This window comes from Sus scrofa, chromosome 2 (assembly GCF_054392235.1).
Source record: "Sus scrofa isolate SSC_HxYL_T2T_F1_AM1 chromosome 2, Sscrofa_HxYL_maternal_Yorkshire_Landrace_v2.0, whole genome shotgun sequence".
Taxonomy (NCBI): domain Eukaryota; kingdom Metazoa; phylum Chordata; class Mammalia; order Artiodactyla; family Suidae; genus Sus; species Sus scrofa.
The window spans coordinates 127,283,312-127,310,302 of record NC_139384.1 but is presented as its reverse complement, the minus strand read 5'-3'; the positions used below and the strand labels follow the sequence as shown (position 1 = coordinate 127,310,302).

The 26,991-nt window shown below is 39.8% G+C and overlaps 1 protein-coding gene across 4 annotated transcripts in view; it reads left to right on the top strand.

Moving 5' to 3' along the window:
* The first annotated feature begins 221 nt into the window (after positions 1-221).
* The window catches only part of DCP2 (decapping mRNA 2), a 61,737-nt gene continuing 34,967 nt past the window's right edge, over positions 222-26,991 (top strand). For all 4 annotated transcript variants that reach the window (XR_014838524.1, XR_014838523.1, XM_013995033.3 and 1 more), the window contains exons 1-4: positions 222-486; positions 11,821-11,972; positions 19,917-20,044; positions 20,958-21,056. Coding sequence is in view for 2 of the 4 variants with exons in the window: in XM_013995033.3 (XP_013850487.1) it covers positions 434-486; positions 11,821-11,972; positions 19,917-20,044; positions 20,958-21,056 (432 nt within the window). In the remaining 2 variants the exon portion in view is untranslated. The remainder of the gene's footprint in view (positions 487-11,820; positions 11,973-19,916; positions 20,045-20,957; positions 21,057-26,991) is intronic.

The following is a 26,991-nucleotide window of genomic DNA, read 5'->3' as shown; positions in this document are numbered from 1 at the left end:
TAGTAGTGCCAAGAAAGCATAGGGCGCATGCGCCTGTCCCCCGCCCCAAGGCCCAGTCCGAGGCGGCGGGAAGTTGGTTTTCTGAGTAGCGACTGAGCAGCTTGAAGGCGGATTGGAGCCGACGGACCAATAAACAAATGTCTCATTGGCTTAGCTTGTCCAGGCTCCCGGTTCTCCAGCCTTCCCATTGGGCCTTTCAAGCAGAGCAGGGGCGTGGCCCCAGGGGCTCCGCCCCGCGCCCGGGCCCAGCCTCGGGGTCCTGGGTTGAGAGAGCCGGACGGAAGTGAGCGGGTCCCGCCCCTTCCCCTTCTCGTTTTCGTTGGAACCGCTGCCACCGCTGCCCCCTTTCTGACTAGCCGGAGTCTCCGTTCCGTGTCCTCGGTCCCCGGCCGCGCGGAGCCGGGATGCACTGCTCCTGCTGTGGGTCCTCATCATGGAGACCAAACGGGTGGAGATTCCCGGCAGCGTCCTGGACGATCTCTGCAGGTACCGTAGCGCCCAGTGCTGCTCCGGCCCCCTTCCTCCCCCAGCTTCTTTTCTCTCAGTTTCGGCGACCCCGGAGGCCTCTGGGTCTCCTACCCGGGCCCACATCCTGTCTTGGCTTTCTGGTCCTGCTGCTGCTCCCTTCCCCGGGTCGACCCTTACCGTGGATGACACTGCCCATCTTTTGCCCGCAGCCTCCTGATTGCTCACGTTTCCCTCCACTCCTCCTTGCTCTGCGTTGGAATTCCCTCGTTTTCTTAGTTCCCTATTTTTCTTTCCCAATGCCGCTTCGCCAAAGCTTCTGTCTTTGGCTTTTGGGGGCTGCCCCTCCCCCTCCCTTTGCTTTTTCTGCTCTCACTTTTACAGACCGTATTCTCCCCTCCTCCCCTCCGCCTGATTCCCCAGTGCCGTTGAAAAACCCCAAGTTTTTTTAAGTCTTAGGATCCCAGGTCATTGGACCTACGGAGGGAGCAGTTCACATTTACCCTTCTCTTCTGTGGCGTTCTCTAAACTACTATAAAGAATTGCTGTCTTGTTCATCCCCAAACTTAACATTAGAAGTGGAAAAAAAAGCCTAGAGTTCCATTTTCGTTTTCTTTTTTTCATCCCTTAATTATCCTTCTTAAAAGAAATTCTCAACTGCAGGCTTTTAGCTCATAGTATAGTTTTACAAGAGAGATTTTCTACATTCTTCTCGATGGCTGTATTTTCAGTTAGCTAAGCATGTGTAAAACGGACTTAAAATTTTACTTCAGGAAAAGAAAATATTTTTAGTGCAGTAATACCCCGAGTTTTCGTTGGCGTAAGTGGGTTGCGAAGTAATTTAAATTACAAATGAGTGCAAGTTCTGATTAAAATAACCGCTTTTCACCGTATTTATGTCTAAAAGTATGATTTTTAGTAGTTGTGTCTCATTCACGCCTTTTTTAATGGGAAGAACTGTATTTGTGGAGTTAATACTGAATGCCAGGCAGGCACTGGTTGCTCTCTTCACATGTATCATTTAATCCTAGAAACAACTCTGTTTGGTTGGTGCATTTATTTCCATTTCCATCTAAGAGACACACTGAGAGGTTGTAATTTACACAAGGTCACATTCATCCTAATTTAGAAAATCAAGATTTGAAAGCTAGGCCTTTTTCTCTTTCATGTCTGTGCTTTTTCTCTTACACAAGTGGATGTAGTAGAAAATCAAGTCTAACATCATACCCTCACAGAAGAAAACTACATATGAATAAGTAAATAGGCAAATTCTGCAACTGCTAAGAAGTAACAACACTGTACTTCTTTATAATGTTGTGATGATAACTTTTGGAATATGGGAGACTCGAATGAACCACTTAAGGCACTCATTTTCTATGATATCCAATTTCTTAAGAAAAAAGAGGTTTGATGTCTGTATAGATAAGTGACTGGAAGAATTTGTACCAAAAGTGGGATTATGATTTTTATTTATTATTCATGTTTCCAAGATTATAAAGCATATGCATTTTATAGTTAGAAAAGTTAAATATGGGTAATATTTGCGAAGGTGAGCAATAACTGTGTATTAGTTAATGGAGATAGAGGTTGATTTAGAAAAGGTGGGTAATCTACTTTTTACAGGCACCTAAACTAATTATCCCATTAGTATTGGGTTTATTCTGTGTATTACCGAAGATTACATTTAAAGAAGTCATCAACCATTATGAAGGTGATTGATTTTATGTGTGTCATCATCTTACAAAATAATGGTGGTGTGTTTGTTAACATCATGTTAAACATCTGTGAGTGTTAAAGATTCTTAGTTTTCCTGAGTGTGTTTAAGCTATTTTACACAAATCTTTTGGAATAGAGAAATTTTGTTTTTTCCCTTAAGGAAAGTTTTTTGTAATTACTTGTTTTGGCTCTGTAAGGATGATGTGTTGAAAAGTTAGGGCTAGCTGCTTGCTAAACTAATAATGAAAGTGTTACCAAACCAAACGTGGGTCTTCTAGCCTGATAAGCCAGAGAGCCACTACTGACACAGGGTTATGGTGACGGGAAGTAGAGCATTTATTGCTGGGATAAGCGAGAAAGTGCAGTTGAGGCCAAAAGTTGAACTCCCCAGTGGCTTTCAGGGAAGAGTTTTTAAAGGCAAGTTGAAGGAGAGGGTCCCTGGTGAGTCATCAGCTCATGGACATCTTTCTGATTGGTTAGTGGTGAGATTTTGGGAATCTCAAATTATCAACCTTCTGGTTTCAAGGGTCTGAGGCTTGTGTGCTGAAGGTTAGCATGCAGTTAACTTCCTCCACCTGGTGGGGTTTTAATTTTTGCAAAACAACTTGAGGGTATGGCTCAGGATATTATCCATAGACCTTGAGGAGGAACTAAAGGTCTTTGACTTTGTTTTATGGCTAAGCTATTAATATTTTGTCTTGCTTGACTGCTTTCTTTTGTTTCTGCATTTTCTTGCTTCTCTGAACCAAATTAGCCTTGGCGGCTAAAAATTTCTCTAAATAAGAGGTAGGCCACAGCGAATGGGGGGGTGGAGGGTGGGGCTGTGTTTCCCCAGGAAGGTCAGCAGGGTCCTGCTCCATTTCAGAACCAAACAACTATTTCTTAAAACTGTAGCTTTTGGAGTTCTCATCAGTGGAAGCGAATCTGACTAGTATCCATGAGGATATAGGTTTGATCTCTGGCTTTGCTCAGTGGGTTAAGAATCTGGTGTTGCTCTAAGTTGTGGAGTTGGTCACAGACGTGGCTCAGACCCCAAGTGGCTATGGTGTAGGCCAGCGGCTACAACTCCGATTCGATCCCTAGCCTGGGAACCCCCCATGCCGCAGGTGTGGCCCTAAAAAGACAAAAACAAACAAAAACTGTAGGTTTTAAAAGTAATATCATTTACAAGTTAATATTTATGATATCTTTGTTGGTTTTCTCTTTTTGCTTTTTTTTTTTTTTTGGTTGAACCCAGACCAGGGATTGAATTCAAGCCCCAGCTGTGCCCTATGCAGCTTGTAGCAGCTCCAGGTCCTTAACCCACTGTGCTGGGTTGGGAATGGAACCGATGCCTCAGCAGTGACCTGGGCCACTGCAGACAATGCTGGGTCCTTAACCTGCTGTGCTATAGTGGGAACTCCCTTTTTGAGATTTTTTTTTTTTTTTTTTAGGACTGCACCTACAGCATATGTGAGTTCCCACGCTAAGGGGTTAAATCAGAGCTACAACCACCTGCTTACTTGACCTACTCTACTCATCTTTGACCTACACCACAGCTCATGGTGATGCTGGATCCTTAAACCAACTGAGTGAGGCCAGTTACCTTTTTTTTTTTTTTTTGTCTTTTTGCTATTTCTGGGGCCGTTCCTGCGGCATATGGAGGTTCCCAGGCTAGGGGGTCTAATCGGAGCTGTAGCCACCAGCCTACGCCAGAGCCACAGCAACGCAGGATCCGATCCGCGTCTGTGACCTACACCTCAGCTCACGGCAACGCCAGATCGTTAACCCACTGAGCAAGGGCAGGGACCGAACCCGCAACCTCATGGTTCCTAGTCGGATTCGTTAACCACTGCGCCACGACGGGAACTTCCAGTTACCTTTGTGATGTTAATATTTCTGTGTTCTGAAGTTCTAAACAGTATCTCTTGAGTCTCTATTTGATAAGGGTGAAACAGTACCCCATTATTTTTTCCATTTCTTTCTTACTCATTCCCTTAGCTTCTATCCAAGTGAACTTAAAATGAAAATTAAAATTAATGATATTTACATTTAGTTTTGTAGCCTTATGAAGTCTGTTATACTTTTTGTATTGGTTAATTGCAAAAGCTGAGCAAAGCACTTGTTTTTTTTTTTTGTTTTTTGTTTTTGTCTTTTCTAGGGCCGCTTCCCGCAGCATATGGAGGTTCCCAGGCTAGGGGTCTAATCAGAGGTGTAGCCGCCGACCTACGCCAGAGCCGCAGCAATGCGGGATCTGAGCTGTGTCTGCAACCTACACCACAGCTTACGGCAATGCCAGATCCTTAACCCACTGAGCAAGGGCAGGGATCGAACCCGCAACCTCATGGTTCCTAGTCGGATTCGTTAACCATTGCACCATGACGGGAATTCCCAAAGCACTTGTTATGTATTATGAATACGTCAATATTTTTTACAGTAGAGGCAAGTCTACAGTGGCTAGAATTTTGTGTTTTTTTCCCATCTGGTCATAGTCATGTTCCCTTTGCAAGAGTCTTCAAAGAGAATGTCCAAATGAATTCTCCTTTCTTACTTTCTACACATGGGTCACTATGATCTTTTAATTTTTCTTTTGAAGAAAGAAGCTTATGCTTTCTTCATTATTCCCTGATTTCTTTTAGCTGTTTTCAACATAAAATTTTTGCACTTCGTTCTAATTTTTGTTTTGTCCTTTTGTTTGCTTCATGTTTAGACTATAATTCTCTTGTACGTTTACCCATCTCCTCTAACATGCTCAAAGTTTCTACCTGCCTTCTACCCTTCACCCCTGCCCCCCTTCTGCTCCTTAATTATGTCCCTCAGTCATACCATCTACCATTCTACTGAATTGTTTTTTCCTGAAGAATACCCTCTTGGAGACATCCACTCTCCTAGTCTAATCTGGATTGGTTGCTTCCTAGTCTTGCCAGACAACTGGTACACTAGAATTCCCTTTCCCCCTTCTCCCAAGGGTGTCTCTTCTCTCTTGAGCCTCATATGCTTTCTTGGTTTTCATTTTTGTTTTGCTGGTGCACATTCTAAAGTAATTTCCTTTGAGGGCGTCATTAGGGAGTAAATATTCTAAGTCCATATATATGACTGAAAGAAATGTCTGTTTCTCTTCTCACAGTTAGGCTCCCAGGTGGTCCAGGGTCCACACTTTCAGTACTAAAATTTTAGGCGATGTCCTCAACACTGTCTTTTTTTCAGGGCCGTATTTGCTAATGTGTTGAATTTTTTTTGTCATGACTCAGTTTTCCTTAGATGTTGGATGATTTTTTATTGCTGTTTCATATTTAAGATGAGGCTGTAGAGAGGCTTATATGTTAATAGGCTTCTTTATGTGAGTACCTAGGGAGCTGGCTCTTACCCTGGGGCACCCTTGAATACCAGTGTGTAGGAGTTGCTTTTAGTGCCAACACCCAAACCTATCTGTTAAAGTTAGAAAAGACCCTTGGGTATTGTTCCTCCTTCCCTCACCTTTTCTGAGAGAAACTCCTGACTGTCAGAGGAGTGAAAGAGTAGATATTCTTCTGTTACATAAATTGACCTTGCTGTTTACCTTTTTAAAAGTTTTATTTCTTACTCCCTTGTTTGAGCTTACCTTTATTTACTTGGGTGTTTTCTGTGTTGGAATGGGATTGGATTTCTCTGCCTTAGGCATTTTCTTACCCCATTTTACTTATTTTTTATTTTTTGTATTTCATGGCTGCATCCATGATGTATAGAAATTTCCGGATCAGGGAAATTGCTGTAGGGGCAGCAATGCTGGCTCCTTTTAACCCACTAACCTGGGCTGGAGATGGAACTCGAGCTTCTGCAGCGACCTGAGTTACACTGCAGTTGGATTCTTAATGCGTTGCAGGAACTCCTCCTACCCTATATATATATAATATATATATATATATAATTTTATTTTATTTTTATTTATTTATTTATTTTTTCTTTTTTGAGCTGCACCTGTGGCATATGGAAGTTCCCAGGCTAGGGGGTGAATCGGAGCTGCAGCTTCTGGCCTGCGCCACAGCCACAGCAACCCCTTATCTGAGCCCCATTTGCAACTTATGCTGCAGCTGTGGCAATGCCAGATGTTTAACCCATTGAATGAGGCCAGGGATTGAACCTACATCCTCATGGATACTAGTTGGATTCTTAACCCACTGAGCCACAAGGGGAACTCCCTCTCTTACCCTATTTTTGATCTAGAAATTTGTTGAAATGTGAATTTCTAATTAAAAATAGTAACCATTAAAAGAGGAAAGTTTAAAAATTTTTAAATGCATAAATTCATAAGAAAAGGAAGAATGGATGAAGAGATGAGCAACAAAATTTGGAAACTATTCAGCAGAAGGGAAAGTGGTTTATGACTTTATAGACCTGATAGACTGAATGAGGGACTACTGTATTAGTCTACTTCAGAATTAGAGATATTAGAGAATATTGAATAGTGGCAGAAGTGAGTTTTGCTTCCTGTGTACATACTGAAATTCTTCCCTGCTGAGCTCTTAGAATGTGGCAGCCTGGCCTTTACCCTCCAGGTGGGAAATTGGAAGGCTCTTGCCTAGGCAGTCTGACTACCCATGAGGAAACACCTAAAGATACTGATATTAGAGGTTACTCGATTAAATGGCACAGCCTCACCGCCTTTAAACGGTGTCTGATAGTTTGACAACCCTCCTAAATAGCTTTGTGGTCTGTCACACTTAAATGTGAACATCTGAAATAGGCCTTTCAACATGAAAGGTAGAACTTGAAACTAAAAGAAAAAGCAACAGACAAGAATCAGCTATACAGGTAGAAGAAAACTTAACAAACAAACAACAAACCCTAAACCTCAAAACTACATTGATTTCCTTAGGTAGATTTTTAGTCTTGGAATGACAGAATCATCTATGAAAGCATAATTTAAACCACTAAAAATACCATTTGGAATTTTATATGTGAGAGCAGAAACAAAAACCTCAATAGATAGGTTGGCTTGCAAGAGACTGTTTTCTAGAAAGTAAGGGAGGCTTAGGAAATCAGAGTTAGGAAGTATCAGAGAAAAGTGAAGAATCATATTATCAGTCCATGAAGTACTTCAGTGCTGCAGGATGTGAGTATACAAATAGGTAAGGTCAGTCCATTGAAAGGCCAATGCAGTGGATGGAAAATAGACAACTGGAAAATTTCAGAACACTGAGGACTGAGGAAAGAACATAGACGCTTCCAGTCTGAAGAAGCAGGTCAAAGGAGGGAATCTGAGTGGCTTCAGTCTTCTCCTCATCAGAATTGTAGGCTGGCAGGAGAAAGCACTGTCTTTAGGATTCTGGAGGAAAATGATTTTCAACCTAGAATTCTTTACCTAGCCAAATTATCAGTATGAGTATAAAGATATTTTCAAATTCACAATGTCGTAATATTTATCTCCTTTGCATCCTTTCCTCAGAAGACCTGGGAGGATGTACTTCATGAAAATAGTGAAGTACACTGAGGAGGAGGAAGACAGGATACCAGAAACAGATCTAATATACGATGACGGTGTATGGAACCACAGGATGCTGGTGAAAGGACAGCATAGTATGACAGATGTGAAAACGACAGCCAATCCAGACTGGAACAGATCAGAAGACTCAGGGATAGTGTTGAAGATGATGGGTCTGAATTAACATCTTGAGAAAAAAATTCAGGAAACTAGTGGAAGATTGAGTTAGTGGCAAGTATAGAGAAAAGGAAGCAAAGGCAATGACATTAATAATTAATTAGCAGCAGAAGAACCATTGTGCATAAAAGGAAAATCATAGCCCACCACATGGCTTAGTCATGAATTGCACTTACAGAGTCATAGTAATGTAAACCTGTCGTTATCATCCAGGAGTGATTTTTGGCTCCCCTTGGGAATGTCTGGTAGATAGTTTTGGTTGTCGCAATTTGCTGGAGGGTGCTATGGAATCAGCGGAGGCTAAGGATGCTGTAAATACCTACAGCACACAGGGCAGTTGCTCTAAACAGTTACCTTCTCCAAATGTCAGCAGTGTCGAAGTTGACAGACTAACCAGAATTAAAATATTTTGTTGGGAGGATGGACAGATGAGAAGGATGTGTGGAAGAGAGTGAGAGGAATAGAGTTGTTTGTTCTTCATCTTCCATAATGGAAATCAATAGAAAATGTCCCAAGCAGGGAAAATAAGAAATAGGTGTTTTTCTTTAAGACTTGATGTAAGTTAATCAGATAAAAGGAGGCTAGTTTTTACAGTGCTGTTTGTGTATCATCCACTGGCCAGTCTGAGACTTTGGTAGTAGTCTGACTCATACATAGTTCAGTTCACAGAGTTTGTAGTATGTTGTTTGTAATCTAATCCAAGTTTGTGCAACTTGGGGTTGAGCCTCTGAGTTCATAAACAGTTTCGTGGGGCCATTTTCCTGAGCTCCTTTTCTGTCTCTCTCTGGTACTTCTTGCCTCCTGGCTCGCCTTTTTGAAGAAATTGAATATTGAAAAGAGGCACAGATTGAAAGCCACTCTCCCACACATTTCATGTAACTCTGCTCATGCCTGGGACCAAGTGGCTGGAGGTTAGAAGAAAAAATAACCAATGGAGGTTGGCCCTCCTCTCTTGGGACTACACAGTTCTTACGATCAGAGAGAAGGTTCCCGTCCATCAGAGTTTTAGTCTCTTTGGATTCCTGTTACCGCCACTGTTGCTGCCAACTCCAACCAGTGTGGAATTGCTTGGGGGCTGGAGCAGAATAGAAAAGAAAGGAGGAATTTCTCTTGCTGTCTTTGAGTGTTAGGAGATTCCTTTAGACTCCTTTCTTAACCCTCCTTCCCTTAATTCTTGAACTAAAGGGCCTCTGGAGCTTGTTACATCTAACCCTCAGTCCATCCAAGGGATACTGGAGGGTGGAAAAATGGTAAATTCAAATATTGGTCTTCCTCCTTCCTTTCTGCTGCTGTTTACTTTTTGGAGCCCTCAAATAGCTGCTTCATACATCTTGTCAGCTTTCATAGCTGCATTTTATGGGGAGGGACAGAGCAGAAGATGCTTATTCCATCTTACCTTTCCAAAATAAACTGTCGCTATCATCATGTGTCATACAGTTTGTTAGACTGTGGGAATAAAAATGTGCAAAGATATAGTAGGTTATCCTAGTGGACTAATTTGGAAGAATATGGACAGCAATAGTAAAAGTTAGATAATTGCTATAATAGAGTAGCAGTTGAGAGGGTATATAAATCTGTTCAGAGGAGTCTGATGTACGTATATAGGAGATGTAGTGTTTGTAAGTCATGAGGGATGAATTACAAGTTTGCTAGATGGGCAGGAGAAGGGCAGAATAGATATAAATATTCCGTATGTGGATGGCAACTGAGGACATTTCCAGGAATTAGGTGTTTCTGTGTATAAAGAACCTTATAGAGTGATAGAGGTTGTGCAGGTCAGCAGGCAGCAGATCTTGAATGCTGTATAAAGAGCTCAGATTGTTTTTTGTTGTATCCATGGCATGTGGAAGATCGTGAGCCAGGGATGGAACCTGAGCCATAGCAGCAACCCAAGCCACTGCAGTGACAATGTCGGATCCTTAACCTGCTGTACCACAAGGGAATTCCCTCAGATTTTTATATCTTGGGTAATGGCGTCAGGGTTGCAGGTTACATATCTAGTTTTTAGTGTAGGTGCAGTTTAAGCTCCTTTTCTCCATTGTTTTTCTGTATTGAACTGTAAATTATTGTACATGTATCTGTGTTAACATTGGCTTCTTCGGAGTTCCCATCGTGGCACAGTGGTTAATGAATCCGACTAGGAACCATGAGGTTTCGGGTTCGATCCCTGCCCTTGCTCGGTGGGTTAATGATCCGGCGTTGCCCTGAGCTGTGGTGTAGGTCGCAGATGCAGCTCGGATCCTGCGTTGCTGTGTCTCTGGCGTAGGCTGGCAGCTACAGCTCCGATTAGACCCCTAGCCTGGGAACCTCCATATGCCGCGGGAGCGGCTCAAGAAATGGCAAAAAAAAAAAAAAAAAAAAAAAAATTGGCTTCTTCAATCCCTATTGGAATGTTAAATTATTTTTATAATTTTAAAGTTTTTTCTTTTTGTCTTTTTAGAGCCACACCCATGGCATATGCAAGTTCCCAGGCTAGGGGTCCAATCAAAGCTGCAGCTGCCGGCTTATACTGCAGCCACAGCAACATGGGATCCGAGCCGCATCTGTGACCTATACCACAGGTCACGGCAACGCCAGATCCTTTACCCACTGAGCTAGGCCAGGGATTGAACCTGTGTCCACATGGTTGCTAGTCAGATTAGTTACTGCTGAGCCACGATGGGAACTCCCTTAAAAGCATTTTTTTGATGTTTGACTTGAAACTTGAAAACAACAGAAAACATTTAGCACCATAGCTAGTGAGTAGTCTAAGTGATCAAACTGGGTGATGCTTTTTTTAATTTAAAAAAATGACTCTAGGAGTTCCTGCTGTGGTGCACTGGGTTAATGATAGGGCTTGTCTCTGTGGAGGTGCCTGTTCGATCCCTGGCCTGCTGCATTGAGTTAAGGATCTGGCGTTGCCACAGCTGTAGCATGGGTTGCAGCATCAACTCACATTCGATCCCTGGCCTGGGGACTTCCATATGCTGTGGGTGTGTCCGAAAAGAGAAAAAAAAAAAAGATTATAATAAAACTGGTGGTTTTCTTTTATGTAATTCAGTCTTTCTGTAAAGGTCACCAAAAAGAATAAAAGATTACCAAAAATGTTAAGCTTGCAAGAAGCTTAACATTGGTTGCTTAATGAGTCCTGTAAATCACATAAATTTTTGTTACACAAAAAGGGGGTTCATTATCTTAGTCATTATATATGCATATGTTTTTATAATGTACATTTTTACTTGTGTTTTAAATATGTTCCTTTCTCCTTTTGAGTGTACTTGGAAAAGACAATTTAGATTTTTTAAAAGTGAGTATACCTGAAAGTTATTTTGAACTCTCAGTTTTCAAATGAGCTCTTTTGGGAAGTCTGACCTATTAATGAGTAAAGATTTCTTTTTTTTTTTTGTATTTTCTAGGGCTGCACCTGCGGCATATGGAGGTTCCCAGGCTAGGGGTCTAATCAGAGCTGTAGCCTCCGGCCCACGCCACAGCCACATGGGATCCAAGCCATGTTTACGATGTACACCACAGCTCATGGCAATGTGGGATCCTTAAGCCACTGAGCAAGGCCAGGGATCTAACCCGTAAGCTCATGGTTCCCAGTCGGATTTGTTAGCCACTGAGCCTCGACAGGAACTCCAAGTCTAAAGATTTCTTTGATATTTCTTTGTAATACTTGAAATATGACATTAAGCAGCTAACATCTTTTGTATTTGATTGTAGAAATATATTTGCATATGTTCTCTGAAAATCTTACCTGGCATGGGAGGAAGTCTAGTGAAGGTTGTTTCCTTGCTCAACTTTATTGTCAGTGAGCTCTTAAGTTTCTCTCTACTTGTGAACAGAGGGTAGATGGCCTCTTAAAACATTTCTGTTATGAATGAGATGCATGTGGTATAAAGTCTCATCTTTCCTGTAGTAATTTGCTTCCTGTTGGTCCCTTTTCTATGTTGGTGGGTCAGGGAATGAAGCAATTAAAAAGATTAAAATAAATTGTTATGGTTTATAAATGTAATTTTTGTATGTTTTTTTGTTTTTGACAGCCGATTTATTTTGCATATTCCCAGCGAGGAAAGAGACAATGCTATCCGAGTGTGTTTTCAGATTGAACTTGCCCATTGGTTTTACTTGGATTTCTACATGCAGAACACACCAGGATTACCTCAGTGTGGGATAAGAGACTTTGCTAAAGCTGATATCCTTTTTATTACTGCAATGATTGTCTTTCGTCCTTGTTAATAAGATACTTTAGAGCAAACTTCCTTTTGCTTGTCTTTAGATAAAACATTCATTGTCAGATATATAAAAACATAAATGTGATTTGTGTCTGGTTATACCAGGCACAAATTGATAGTATGGTTGTATGTTGGTGTTCACAGGGGTGGTTCTAGGACCTCCCCCCCACAAGGGTACCAAAATTTGTGGATTCTCAAGTTCCTGAGACTGTGTAAAATGGCATAGTACAGTGGGCCCTTGGCATCTGTGGGTCCCACATCTGTGAATACTGGAGGGCTGACCATATTCTTAGTTTTATGTGGTGGACCCCCTAAAATATGTACTGATAAATTAGAATTAAATTTGGTTTTCTTTTCTTTCAGATATAGCTAGCCCGTTTCTAGAACATATCTGTGTTTTACGTTCCTCTTGCTGTTCCACTTAACCGGATGATCTTTGTTCAAATTCCTACCTTTCTTGGATAGAAATTTTTTTTTTTTTTTGCCCATGGCATGCAGCAGCTTAATCGGGGACTCTTAATTCCCAGACCAGGGATTGAACCTGGGCCACAGTGGTGAGAGCACAGAGTCCTAACCTCTAGACCACCAAGGAACTCCTGGGATAGATTTTTTTTTTTTTTTTTTTTTTTCTTTTTAGGGCTACGCCTGGAGCACATGGAGGTTCCCAGGCTAGGAACTGAATCGGAGCTACAGCGGCCGGCCTACATCACAACCATAGCAACGCAGGATCCAAGCTGTGTCTGTGACCTACACCACAGCTCACAGCAACGCCGGATCCTTAAGCCACTGAGCAAGGCCAGGGATCGAATCTGCAACGTGATGGTTCCTAGTTGGATTCGTTTCCACTGCGCCCCAATGGGAACTCCCCAGAAGTTCTTAATTATTAAATACTTACTGTGTTCAAAGCAGAGTTTTTTGGTTCTGTGGCAAATGTAAAGAAGTCCTTGGTGTTCCTGCTGTGGTGAAGTGGGTTAAGGATCTGACGTCACTGCAGCTCAGGTGTAGGTCACAACTACGGCTCAGATTTGATCCCTGGCCTGGGAATTTCCATATGCCTTGGGTATGGCCAAAAAAAAAAGTCCTTGCCTTAGAGAAGTTTTTGTTCCTATTTATAAATAAGACAGCAGCTTATAATTTATTAATTATAAAAGATATATATGAATATTTAATATTTGAAAGAAGCGATATCTCAAGGCAAAATCGATGAATTGCTAATTATCCTGATATTAAGTACTTTAGTATTGACAAAAGGCGAAAAGATTTTAGACAAAGTTACATTTTTACGGAAATATAGAATTTTCTAAATAGGCAGCAGTGGGGAGTATATTGCAGATAAAGAAAAGGGATTGAGGAGAATTGGAGCACTGGAAAGGATAATGGGTGTGTTGGGAAATTGGTAAGTTTGTATTGAGGTTCTTTAGGAATATAAGAGGAGATACGAATGAAAGTTATATAGGGGGAATTTGTAGGTTTTTAAGTCTTGAGCCAAAGTGTTTTAGTTTTTATTTCTTAGGTCATTGTTTTTAACCCAAATCATGTGTTCAGATGGAATTGTACCTGTAAGTGCACTGTACAAGACTAGAGTTGGAGTAGGGATAGATGACATAAAATAACTCCTCCTACTCCCTTCTCCATGCTTTGTCTTGAGCCGTATGAAAGAAGGAACCCTCTGGGTTTCTGCAGAAAATGGATGAAACTTTATTTTGTGTAACAGCCATTAAAAGTTTCTGAGCAGGGCTGAATTAAGAATATTACTCAGATCATTTGAAAATGGTAGTCAAGAAAAGTTACTAGGCAGGATAGGTTGAACCACAGGGAGGACTATTGATTTACTTGAGGTGGAGGTGTAAGGTCCTGAAACATAACTGAGGGACTATAAAGAAAAGACTGAAGGGATACCTTTCAGTGGCCAAAATGCTCAAGCTGTTTGACAGCTTAAATATGGAGAAGTAAATGAGTAATCAAAGGGGAATACAAGTATTATTGAGAACTGTTTTGGTAGCAGGTTCTATGAAGAAATCATAAAAGAATTTGCTTTTAAGGAGCTATAATCTAGTTATAGGAACATGATTAAAACAGGAAAATCTTACATGGTTTTAGTCTCTTAAGCAGGGTTCTGCCAGAGCAACCGCACATACTTTGGGTTCTGGATAAGATTGTGTATATGCATGTGAATTTTAAAGTTTCCTTATTATTAAAAGAAAATGCCTCCGTTTTAGTTGCTTTTTTTTTTTCTTTTTTTTTGGTCTTTTTGCCATTTCTTGGGCCACACCCGAGGCATATGAAGGTGGTCTACGCCAGAGCCACAGCAACGCTGGATCCTTAACTCACTGAGCAAGGGCAGAGATCGAACCTGCAACCTCATGGTTCCTAGTCGGATGCATTAACCACTGTGCCACGATGGGAACTCCTAGTTAAGTTACTCTTAATTCAGTTTTATGGAGGGAAAAACTTGCTAGATTTCATTAAATAGTTGAGTGCTTCCTCTGGGTCAGGCATCGTGCAGAGAAAAATTAGATTTGGTCACTATCTTCAAGCAAATGAGAGGCAGGAAAGGATGTGATTACATGGCAGTCGGCTAGGCTTTGATAAGGTAGCATACGGGTCAGTAGGAATAGCTAACAGGGATACTCAGCCCAGATTTGGAATAAGGTAAAGGTTCTCTTTGGAGGAGGTATCTTATAGGCCATGTTTGTTTGGACTCATAAGAATAATAAAAGAATATAGAGTTGTTTTTTTTTTTTTTAATTCAAAAAGCTACCTTTTATTTTGGGAAAAACTTTAACTTACATAAAAGTTGAAGAACATTACAATCAACTACCATTATGCCCTTTTTATGTATTTGTTCTGTTAACCTCCTGCCCTATTTGCTTTATTTCTCTCTAGCGGTGTTTTGCAAGATGGCTCCAAAATAGTGTAGACAGTGAATTGGAGGAAGGTGATAACTGGAAACCTAATTAAAATGCTGTGTCATTAATTTATGAGAGAGGAATGGAAACTTGTGATAGAAGTGAATAGAAATTAAATTTGAGAGATATTTAGGAGGTAAAATTTGTCTTGACTTGGATCTCTGAGGAAAGGTGAAAGGAAGAATCAGGGATGGTATCCAGGTTTTTGATTTGAGAAGTTGAACGAATGGGTGTGCCATTCTATTTGTAGAAAAACAAAGGAGGAGAAGTGTTGTGGGGGAACCATGGGCTCAGTTGTGGACACGTTGGTTTGTGGTACCTGTGGGATATTGAAGTGGTGAGACTGTGTAGAATGGAAGTTATTAGTATGAGTTCTGGAGCTAGAATCCTTGGGTTGACCTCCCACCTTTGCCCTTTATCAGCCCTGTGACCATAAGCAAATTGTGGGGCTTTTCTGCGTCTCTGTTTTCTCTTTTGTTAATTGTGCATAGTCTTGTGATTTTTCTTCGGTAAGCACTCAGCAATATGGTTATAGAACAGTTATCTAGGATTTGCTCCTGGGTTTCAGTTTTGAGTGGGAGCTATATTTAGAGAACAGTGGGGCAAAGGGGTATTGAATATTGTTTGTTTTTTTGTTCCTTTTCTAGGGCCGCTCCCGCAGCATATGGAAGTTCCCAGGCTAGGGTCCAATTAGAGCTGTAGCTGCCGGCCTACACCACAGCAACAGCAACGCAGGATCTGAGCTGCATCTTCGACCTACACCACAGTGCATGGCAACGCCAGATCCTTAACCCGCTGAGCAAGGCCAGGGATCGAACCCTCAACCTCATGGTTCCTAGTTGGATTCGTTAACCACTGAGCCATGACGAGAACTCCAAGGGGTATTGAATATTGTTAAGACATTGATTAAAATGATAGGCCATATTATTTAGAGAAGAAAATAAAAGCAGGAGGGTGCTAATATGGAGAAAGGGAAACTGTCAAAAATTGATATAAAGTAACAGGGTAGTGTGAGTAATTTAAGGACTACTGTGGAAGATAGTCACAATATTTTATTCTAATCAAACTAACTGTGATAGTTCCAGTGATGGCAAGTCTGGAATACTACAGTGGCAATTGGTTCCCAATTTGGGAATGCATGTGAAGGACAAGGAATACAAGGAACTGAGGCTAGATCTTGAGATGAGTTGTCCATGGGGAATTCCATATCATTTATGATAATGGAAGGATGTTGGATGGCGATTGCTGTCTAAGTGATTGTTTATACCTAGAGCAGGTTTTTTTTTATGTTTTTACAAAAATGTTAGAATAGAAAGAATATATTAAAAATCACTGAACTGTTAAAGAATAAAGATTGATGTTTGTATGTACAAGTAGATAAATGTACTTAAAATTTCTTACCGCCTTTTTGCTTTTTAGGGCTGCATATGTGGCATATGGAAGTTCCAGGCTCGGGTGGAAGCAGAGCTACAGCTGCCAGCCTACGTCACAGCCACAGCAATGCAGGATCCGAGCTGCGTCTGCAACCTGTACCACAGCTCAGGGCAACCAGATCCTTAACCCACTGATTGAGACCAGGGATTGGACCCTCATCCTCATGGATCCCAGTCACGTTTGTTAACTGCTGAGCCGTGAAGGGAACTCCCATTTTTTACGTTCTTTATATAATCAGTGCGACCTTCTGTCTTTGTCTTAGAGCTACTGTGTAAGGCCCAGTAACAGATTCAAGACACAAAATAATTTAGTGATTAAGAAAATCATATAGTAGTCAGGTAAGAATTTTAGTAAAAATTATAAAGATAAATAACATCATTACTCAGCACATATTGTAGGGCTTTTTGAATTAAATACATTGTGTCATTACATAAAAATGATATTTAAGCATTTTCCATGTTTGAACTGAATTACTTTATGTACTGTTGACTATGGAGGAGGATTGAAGAGTGGTCACTGGGGAAATTGATGTCATTTTGGATTGAGTTCTGTTATTTGCTAATTGTGTCAACTTTAGTAAATACTTAGATTCTTTTTTAACATTAATTCCAACTGTATCTTGAACTTCGATTGCTTCGTTCATGAGCTCATTTATTTTTTGGTGATTTTGGAGTAGGAAAAATGGTTAAATAAAGAATATAAATTCCAAGGTTATGTTGATTGATTTAATTTCTCTTGGTACACCTTTCTTTTTGTTACTCTTTTTAAAGAAATTGTTTAATTGGTCAAAAAATGAGAACACTTCATTGTAGAGACACTAATGCATTTTGCAATTATTAGGAGCATTGTAGGTAGAAAGAAGAGAAAGAAAAAATCTGAATAAGTGTCTTTCTTTCTGAATTACTGAAAGTTATCTTTCTTCCTGGGGTGTTTTAACTAATATATTTTTCTCTATGCTTAAATTTTTAATGGAAAAAAATGTCCATTTATTTAAAATTTATAAGTAGATGAAAAAAAAATCTGTGGTGATTTTAAAACACTTGAGAGCTTTTACTAGACATCCTAAGCCAGACGACTTTTGGGAAATTACTTGCAGAATCTTAGCTAGCTGGTGTAGAGCCATAGGATTTCATGGAATGGGTAATTTGTATTCAAATTTTATTCTCAATGAAGGCAAGGAGTATTTATATTGAGATTAATTGAGTGCCTCTCTCTTTTTTGTTTTTAATTTTATTAGTTTTATTTTTGCCTTTTAGGGCCATATCCATGGCATATCGAGGTTTCCAGGCTAGAGGTTGAATTGGACAGCTGCCGACGTACACCACAGGCACCACAGCCAGAGCAATGTGGGATCCGAGCCAAGTCTGCAAGCTGCACCACAGCTTATGGCCAACGCCAGATCCTTAACCCACTGAGCGAGGCCAGAGATGGAACCCGCAACCTCACGGCTCCTAGTCAGATTTATTTCTGCTGCGCCATGATGAGAACTCCTTAAAGTTATTTTGTGTGTGTGTTTGTCTTTAGAGCTGCACCTGCGGCATATGGAAGTTCCCAGGCTAGGGGGTTGAATTGGAGCTACAGCTGCCAGCCTACAGCCTCAGCCACAGCCACAGCAATTCGGGATCCTTAACACACTGAGCAAGGCCAGGGATCAAACCTGTGTCCTCATGGATACTAGTCAGGTTTGTTAACTGCTGAGCCATGATGGGAGCTCCTATCTTTTTTCGCTTTGAAAAATTTTTTTTTTTAATTAAAGTGTAGTTGATTTACAGTGTTGTGTTAATTTCTGCTGTATAGCAAAGTGAGAGCCAGTCATACATACATATATATATATATATATATATATACACATTCTTTTTCTCATCTTCCATCAAATGCCTCTCTTTTAATTATAGTGTTGTCATAGATGGTTGACTTCCTTAAGCTCCTTAAGAATCTTAGCTCTTACTACACCTGTAAAACCAAAGCAAAAATTTTAAACACAAAGCCGTAGAACTCATAATGATTATTTTTGTAAAATGAATTTAATGTGATGTTTTTGTTTAAACCAAACCATGGGTCACAGTGTGAATATGCTGCTGACTATTACTGAGGGTATTTTGATGTGCTCGTACTACATCTATCTGATAAGAAACCTTCCTTTCTGTGTTAAGTTGGAATATCATTTGACCCTAGTGCACCATTTGCCTATTGTGTTTCTTGGGTTTTTTAGTAGCCCACCACAGTTGAACTACTAGTACCATTATAGTCTTTAAAATCAAGTAGTGTAGGAGTTCCTGTTGTGTCTCAGCAGGTTAAGAACTGGCTAGTCCCCATGAAGATGCAGGTTCGATCCCTGTCCTCGCTCAGTGGGTTAAAGGTCCAGCATTGCTGCAGGCTGCAGCGTAGGTTGCAGATGTGGCTTGGATCTGGCATTGCTGGGCTGTGCCGTAGGCTGGCAGCTGCAGCTCTGATTCGACTGCTATTCTGGGAACTTGCATATGCTACAGGTGTGGCCCTAAATAGAATAATAATAATGTAAAAATAAAGTAACATTAAGCAGTGTGGTACTTGATATATGTGATCATCCAAATGATTGAAAATATGAGCATATTTTATGTTTTTAGATTAACATAAAAATGAAAACAACATGTAAGTTTTCATAAAGGAGTATATTCTTGATTTGAGAAACACTATTGTAAATTGTAGTTTTCCTCACTGTTTTTATAACTAACAGTGTTGTAGTGATGAGGCATTTGGTAGCATGGAGTATTGGAAGCCTCAGCATATGCTTGGCAGGTTTAGATTTTGTTTACTTAAAAAAGATTATGTTAACTCCACCCAATTTTGAGGAGGCATACTTAGTTTCTTTTGAAATAGGCTATACTTTCCTTAATACCTAGATTTACTTTTCTCTATAATCCTTAATCTTCATCTTAAAATTGTTTTAAATTATAAAAGCAGTACATAGACATGTTAAAGAAATTAAGCAGTGTTGAGTGGTATACTGTGTCCCTAGTCCTATCTCCCAGAGTTAGCCACTTTATCTTGTTCTGATGGTTTTTACCTCTTACCTGTATGTGTACTGTGCTTAGATTCCTTGCTGTCAGTTTCAGTACCTGTTGACTCCTAACCTGACAAATTTGACCCACTTTTTTTTTTTTTTTTTTTTTGCCACACCCATGGCATGTGGAAGTTCCAGGGCCAGGGATTGAACCTGTGCCATAGCAATGACAACACCAGATCCTTAACCCACTGTGCCACCAGGAAACTCCAAATTTGACTTGCATGAGAAGTATTTGAGGTGGTCTCGTGGTCCTGATGTATTTGTATTAACTTAAGGAGCCAGACTATAGGAATGTTCACAGTTTACTTGGTTTTTTTTAGGCTAAATTCAGAAGTTAGCAATGACTTGTTTAAGAGAAAACAAATGTGAAAAAATAAAAGCAAGAAGGATAAACTTAGGTGAGATGAAGATATGAGGAATTTCATATAAAATATACACTTAACTAGATCTCTTTCTGTATGTAAGTTCTTAAGCTGTATTAAGGGAGAATGTAGCTTCCTTAACACAAGGTATACTCTTCAATCATTGTCCATTTTTGCTGCCTCAAGGTGAAGATGTGGAAAAAATTTTGGATGAATGGAAGGAGTATAAAATGGGAGTGCCAACATATGGTGCAATTATTCTTGATGAGACACTTGAAAATGTGAGTGAGAGTAATAAGAGACTTTCAGTGAAATGGTAATCAGCTATTTCATCCAAGTAATTTTAATGTATGTTGATTCTATAATGTTCTGAACCGAGGTTTTAAAAATAGATTTTTAGTGCTAAAAAGCCAAACTTTGCATGTTTTATCTCTACCCTGGGTCTTAGTAATTTATACCTGTTGCAGTATAGCTTATTGCAAAGATAGCACTTGATTTTTTTTTTTCCCCCCCTTTTTTTGGCTACCCCTTGGTGTATGGAGTTCCCAGGCCAGGAATCAGATCCGAGATGCAGTTGCGATCTAAGCCGCAGCTGCTGCAATGTTGGATCCTTAACCCACTGTGGCGGCCTGGGGATGAAACCTGTATCCCAGCTCTCCCAAGTCACTGCTGCAAATCCTGTTGCACCACAATTGGAACCCATAAATCACTTGATTGTTGAAGGGATACTTTATAATGGGTGGAATGCCTTTCTTCACAGTAGAGTAGTAGTACATTCAGCCTCCTGGAAGATAGTTAACCAAGTACTGTATAAAATTATTGGTGGTAACAGTTTGCCTGAAGTGAGAAAAATCACCCTTTGGGAGTTCCCGTCATGGCTCAGTGGTTAAAGAACCTGACTAGTATTCGTGAGGACACAGGTTCGATCGCTGGCCTTGCTCAGTGGGTTAAGGATCTGGTGTTGCTGTTAGTGATTGTAGTAGGTCACAGATGCAGCTCTGATCTAGCGTTGCTGTGGCTCTGGTGTAGGCTGGTGGCTACAGCTCTGATTAGACCCCTAGCCTGGGAACCTCCATATGCTGTGGGTGCAGCCCTAAAAAAAAAAAAAAAAAGAAAAGAAAATCACCCTTTGGCTTTTAGAAAGGAGCATGGGCAAGAGGGCAAGTTTTATTTTTACCTCTGATTGTTTTGTAGGTACTACTGGTTCAGGGGTACCTAGCAAAATCAGGCTGGGGATTTCCAAAAGGAAAAGTGAATAAAGAAGAAGCTCCTCATGATTGTGCTGCTAGAGAGGTGAGTTATTGCTGTTTGAAATAGTAACATTTGGCACTTAGGCTTTGAGTGTTTTTTTAACCCCTTTTTTTCCTTGCTGTCTCCTCCACATTTCCTTTTATACTTGGATTTGTCATTGGTAAAATATTCTGGCTATTATAATTCTTGTTTGATATTATATAGTCTTGGCTTGCAGACAAGGCACATTGTGGGCTTTTCTAAGAAATTTACATTTGTTGTTCAAAACTCATTCTAGCTTCTCACTGCAGGATAAGGTTGAAATGTCAAGTATTGAAACAACCTCCCCTACCTCCAACATGCAACTTAACCATTCCTAAATTTGTCTTTCATTATTCTTAGTCAAGAGAATTAATTCTTTGTCCCCTGAATTTGACTTAATTGATTCAGCCTCTGAGCTTTTGCTTATATTATTATTATTATTTTTATTTTTTTTGTCTTTTTGCCATTTCTTGGGCTGCTCCCGCAGCATATGGAGGTTCCCAGGCTAGGGGTTGAATTGGAGCTGTAGCCTCCGGCCTACATCAGAGCCACAGCAACGTGGGATCCGAGCCACGTCTGCGACCTACACCACAGCTCATGGCAATGCCGGATCGTTAACCCACTGAGCAAGGCCAGGGATCAAACCCGAAACCTCATGGTTCCTAGTCGGATTCGTTAACCACTGCGCCACGACGGGAACTCCTGCTTATATTATTTACCCACCTGGAAAGTCCTTTCCTCCTGTTATTCATATCCTATTTAGGTATATTTCTAGACCGAGCTCAAAATATTCTTTTCCTTTGAAGGACTGCTTCCAACCTGCTCTTTATACAAGACCTGAGTTTCTTATTTGTAAAATGAGGAAGTCATTTAAAATTCAATTTATTTTAAAATGTAACCAGTCAGCTCTAGCCCACAGTAATCTGAACTTTAAAAGCAATTGCTCTCTTTATCATTTGATTGGCATTAATTATATAGTACCTTGTGATGTAATATATACTGTATTTTAATTTATCAGTTCCTAATTATTTATAACATTGTACCTTGCCCTTGAATTTGAGAAGTTGAGTCATAAGGAAGTATGATAAAATGGAAAGACAACTGGCCTAGGAGTTGAAAGGGTTTTGTTCCATTTCAGTTTTAATATGTATTGTCAATAGACTAGAGACTTTGGGCCAGTCACTTAATCTCTGTAAGATAGAAAATTATTATTATTATTATTATTATTGTTTTAGGGCTAGAGGTGTGGCATATGGAAGTTTCCAGGCTAGGGATCTAATTGATGTTAGAGCTGCTGACCGATACCATAGCCACAGCGATGCCAGATCCAAGCCACAACTGCAGCCTATATCATAGCTCATGATGACACTGGATTCCTAACCCACTGAATTAGGCCAGGGATTGAACCTGCATTCTTATAGATACTAGTCAGGTTCATTTCTGTTGAGCCACAATGGGAGCTCCCCAAAATTGAGAAGAGTCACTCAAGGACTCCATAACTGGAAGTAAGATCTTCATAACTAGAAGTGATATCTTTAAAATCTAAACTGGTGTGAATTTTGAGATAGTTTTGAGATGGCAGTTATGGACTTTGTGGTGTATTTTTATTTGGATCTCTTGCCTTATTTGTATTTATTTTATGATTCAGGGTTTTCCTGCAGTAGTGTTCATTTCCTAGTTTCAGTTTGGATGTACTTTTTTTTGGATGTGTCTGTAGCATGTGGAAGTTCCAGGACCAGGGGTGGAACTGTTGCATGCCATGGCAACAACGCAGGCCCTGCAGTGACAACGATGGATCCTTAATCCACTCTGCCACCTGATAAACTCCTTGGGTGTAATTATTAGTGAGGGATAATAGTTAAAATTCTGATGAGCCACCACTACTTAGTTGTTTTTTTTTTTTTTTTTTTTTTTAATACAACTAATGGGGAAACAGAGTTTATCCATTTAGTAGATATTTACTAAGATCATGTTATGTGCCACACACACTGTTGTAGGTGCTAAAATTAAAAGCATGAATGAAGAGATTAAAGTATAGAAGTAATCCTAGAAGAAAGAAGCGAAACACAGGAAGACAAGTTAGAATATTATTAAGGATACAAAGGTCTTCATCAAACACACACATGCACACACACATACCGTCCATGCTGTCTTGTCTTCAGCCATACTGCAGTGTTCTGACATCCCCACTTCACCTTCTACATGAGCTATTAAGAACCTCTGCTTTAGGAGTTCCTGTCATGGCTCAGTGGTTAACAAATCCGACTAGGAACCATAGGAACCATGAGGTTGAGGGTTCGATCCCTGGCCTCCCTCAGTGGGTTAAGGATCCGGCTTTGCCATGAGCTGTGTGTAGGTTGCAGATACGGCTCAGATCTGGCATTGCTGTGCCTCTGGCGCAGGCTCGCGCCTACAGCTCCGATTAGACCCCTAGCCTGGGAACCTTCCTATGCTTTAGGAGCAGCCTGAGAAAAGTAAAAAAAAAAAAAAAGAACCTCTGTTTTAATGAACCACTGTGAAAGATGGTTGCCCATCTTATCCATCTGTGTTTTAGGGGATGGTTTTCAGGATTTTGCTCAGACAATCACCAAAAACAAGGAACCAGCACCTGGGTCCACAGACTCACAAACTTCACATCATGTATTCTTTCTTTTCTTTTCTTTCTTTTTTTTTTTAACCAATACTTATACTGTGATTACTTAAATCCAGACACTGTTTTAGATACTATACTTTAAACTTACAATAGTTTTTTAATCAGTCTTCATTTTTTCCTTTAGTATTAGAATGAATTCAATTTAGTCTTCATAATGTAAATCCGTCTCATAGGTTTCATAGATTTTTATGTCATTAATTTTATAGATAATAAAATTGAGGCATATTTGGAACCTTATGGATTATTATGGCTACGCTAATGAAAAACTTTAGCATATTACTGCTCTAATACTGTCACATAAATCCAACCTGATTCTTTCATCTGTGTTCTTTTTTTTAATTAGTCAATGAATTTTATTATATTTATAGGTGTACAGTGATCATCAGAACCCAATTTTATAACATTTCCATCCAAACCCCCATGCATTCCCCCCCCCCCCAACCTGTCTCATTTGGAACACATAAGTTTTTCAAAGTCTGGGTCAGTATCTGTTCTGCAAAGAAGTTCACTACGTCCTTTTTTAGATTCCACATGTAAGTGATAGCATTTGATGTTGGTGTCTCATTGTCTGACTTAGCATGATAATTTCTAGGTCCATCCATGTTGCTGCAAATGCCATTATTTCTTTCCTTTTAATGGTGGAGTAATATTCCGTTGTGTATATGTACCACATCTTCTTTATCCACTCCTCTGTTGATGGACATTTAGGTTGTTTCCATGTCTTGGCTATTTTTTATAGTGCTGCAGTGAACATTGGAGTACATGTATCTTTCAAAAAAATTTTTTTTTATTTTACAATTTTATATTTTAGATTATAACTTTGTCAACAATACCTCGATAAAACTGGGTTTTATTGGAAATGAGTGTTGGATTTTTGTCAAAAGTTTTCTCTGCATCTATTGAGAGGATCATATGGTTTTTATTCTTCAGTTTGTTAATGTGGTGTATTACACTGATCAATTTTAAAATATTGAAGAATCCTTGCATCCCTGGGATAAATCCCACTTGATCATGATGTACAATCCTTTTAATGTATCCTTGGATTTGGTTTGCTAGTATTTTGTTGAGGATTTTGCATTTATGTTCATCAGTGAAATTGGCCTGTAATTTTCTTTTTTTGTGATATCTTTGGTCTTGGTATCAGGGCGATGGTGGCCTCCTAGAATGAGTTTGGGAGTGTTCCTTCCTCTGCAATTTTTTGGAATAGTTTCAGAAGGATAGGTGTTAGCTTTTCTCTAAATGTTTGATGAAATTCACATGTGAAACCATCTGGTCCTGGACTTTTGTTTGTTGGAAGTTTTTTATATTTTTATTTTTTAAATTAAAAAATTTTTTCTTTGGCTTTTTAGGGCCACACCTGAGGCATATGGAGGTTCCCAGGCTAGGGGTCCAATCAGAGTTACAGCTGCTGGCCTACACCACAGCCACAGCAACGCTGGATCCGAGCCGTGTCTGTGACCTAAACCACAGCTCACGGCATCACCAGATCCTTAACCCACTGAGCGAGGCCAGGGGTCGCTCATGGGAACTAGTCAGATTTATTAACTGCTGAGCCACGAGGGGAATTCTTGCTCTGATCTTTATGCTTTCTTCTGCTAACTTTAGGTCTTGTCTGTTCTTCTCTCTCTAGCTGCTTTAGATGTAAGGTTAGATTGTCTGAGCTTTTTCTTGTTTCCTGAGGTAGGCTTGTATTGCTATAAACTTCCCTCTTAGAACTGCTTTTGCCGCATCTCGTAGGTTTTGGAGTGTCGTATCTTTGTTGCCATTTGCTTCTAGGTATTTTTTAATTTCCTCTTTGATTTCTTCAGTGATCCAGTGGTGGTTCAGTAGCGTATTTAAACAACATATTTGTGTTTTTTGTGATTTTTCTCTTGTCGTTGATTTCCATTCATATAGCATTGTGGTCAGAAAAAATGCTTGATGTGATTTCAGTTTTCTTAAAGCTACTGGTGCTTGATTTGTGGCCCAGAATGTGATCAATCCTCGAGAGTGTTCCCTGTGCACTTGAGAAGAATGTCTATTCTGCTGCTTTTGGATGGAATGTCCTGTAAATATCTGTTAAGTCCATCTGGTTTAATGCTTCATTTAGGGCCTGTGTTTACTTGTTGATTTTCTGTCCAGATGATCTGTCCACTTGTGGAAAGTGGAGGGTTAAAGTCCCCTGCTGTTACAGTGTTACTGTGTTATTGTCAGTTTCTCCTTTTAGGGTTGTTAGCAGTTGCCTAATATATTGAGGTGATTCTATGTTGGGTGCATATATATTTACAATTGTTGTATCTTCTTCTTGGATTGATCCTTCAATCATTATGTAATGTCCTTCTTTGTCTCTTATAATATTGTCTAAGGTCTGTTTTGTCTGATATGAGTATTGCTCCTCCAGCTTTCTTTTGATTCCCATTTGCATGTAATATCTTCTTAACATCCTCTCACTTTCAATTTGTATGTGTCCCTAGAAGTGAAGTGGGTTTCCTGACGACAGCATATATGGGTCTTGTTTTTGTATCCATTCAGCCAGTCTATGTCTTTTGGTTGGGGCATTTAGTCCATTTACATTTAAGGTAATTATTGATATGTATGTTCTTATTGCTGTTTTATTAATTGCTTTGAATTTGTTTTTGTTACTCTTTTTTCTTCCCTTCTTCTCTTGTTCTCTCCTCTTGTGGTTTGATAACTATCTTTTGTGTTATATTTGAGTTGATTTTTCTTACTTGTTTGTGTATCAATTGTAGATTTTTGGTTTGTAGTTACCCTGAAGTTCTGATATATGTGTGTGTGTGTATATGTGTATATACACATATACACACACACACATATACAAGATTGATTTAAGTTGTTGGTCTCTTAATTGCAAGTACATCTCCAGTGTCCTGCATTTGTACCCTCCTCTTCTCATGATTTCTGATTTTGGTAGCATATTTGTATGTGGATGATTTCCTACGTTTACTGTATATATGCCTTTACTGGTGATCCTTATCATTTGTGATATTTTTGTTTTTAGTTGTGGCCTTTTCTTTCCTGCCGAGAGAAGTTCCTTTAGTATTTGCTGTAAAGCCAATTTGGTGTTGCTGAATTCTCTTAGCTTTTGTTTATCTGTAAAGCTTTTGATTACTCCTTCAAATCTGAATGAGAGCCTTGCTGGGTGAATTAATCTTGGTTGGAGGTTTTGTCCTTTCATCACTTTAAGTATAACGTGCCACTCCTTTCTGGCCTGCAGAGTTTCTGCTGAAAAATCTGCTCATCCCTTGTATGTTACTTGTTTCTTTTCCCTAGCTGTTTTCAGTATTTTCTCTTTGTTTTTGATTT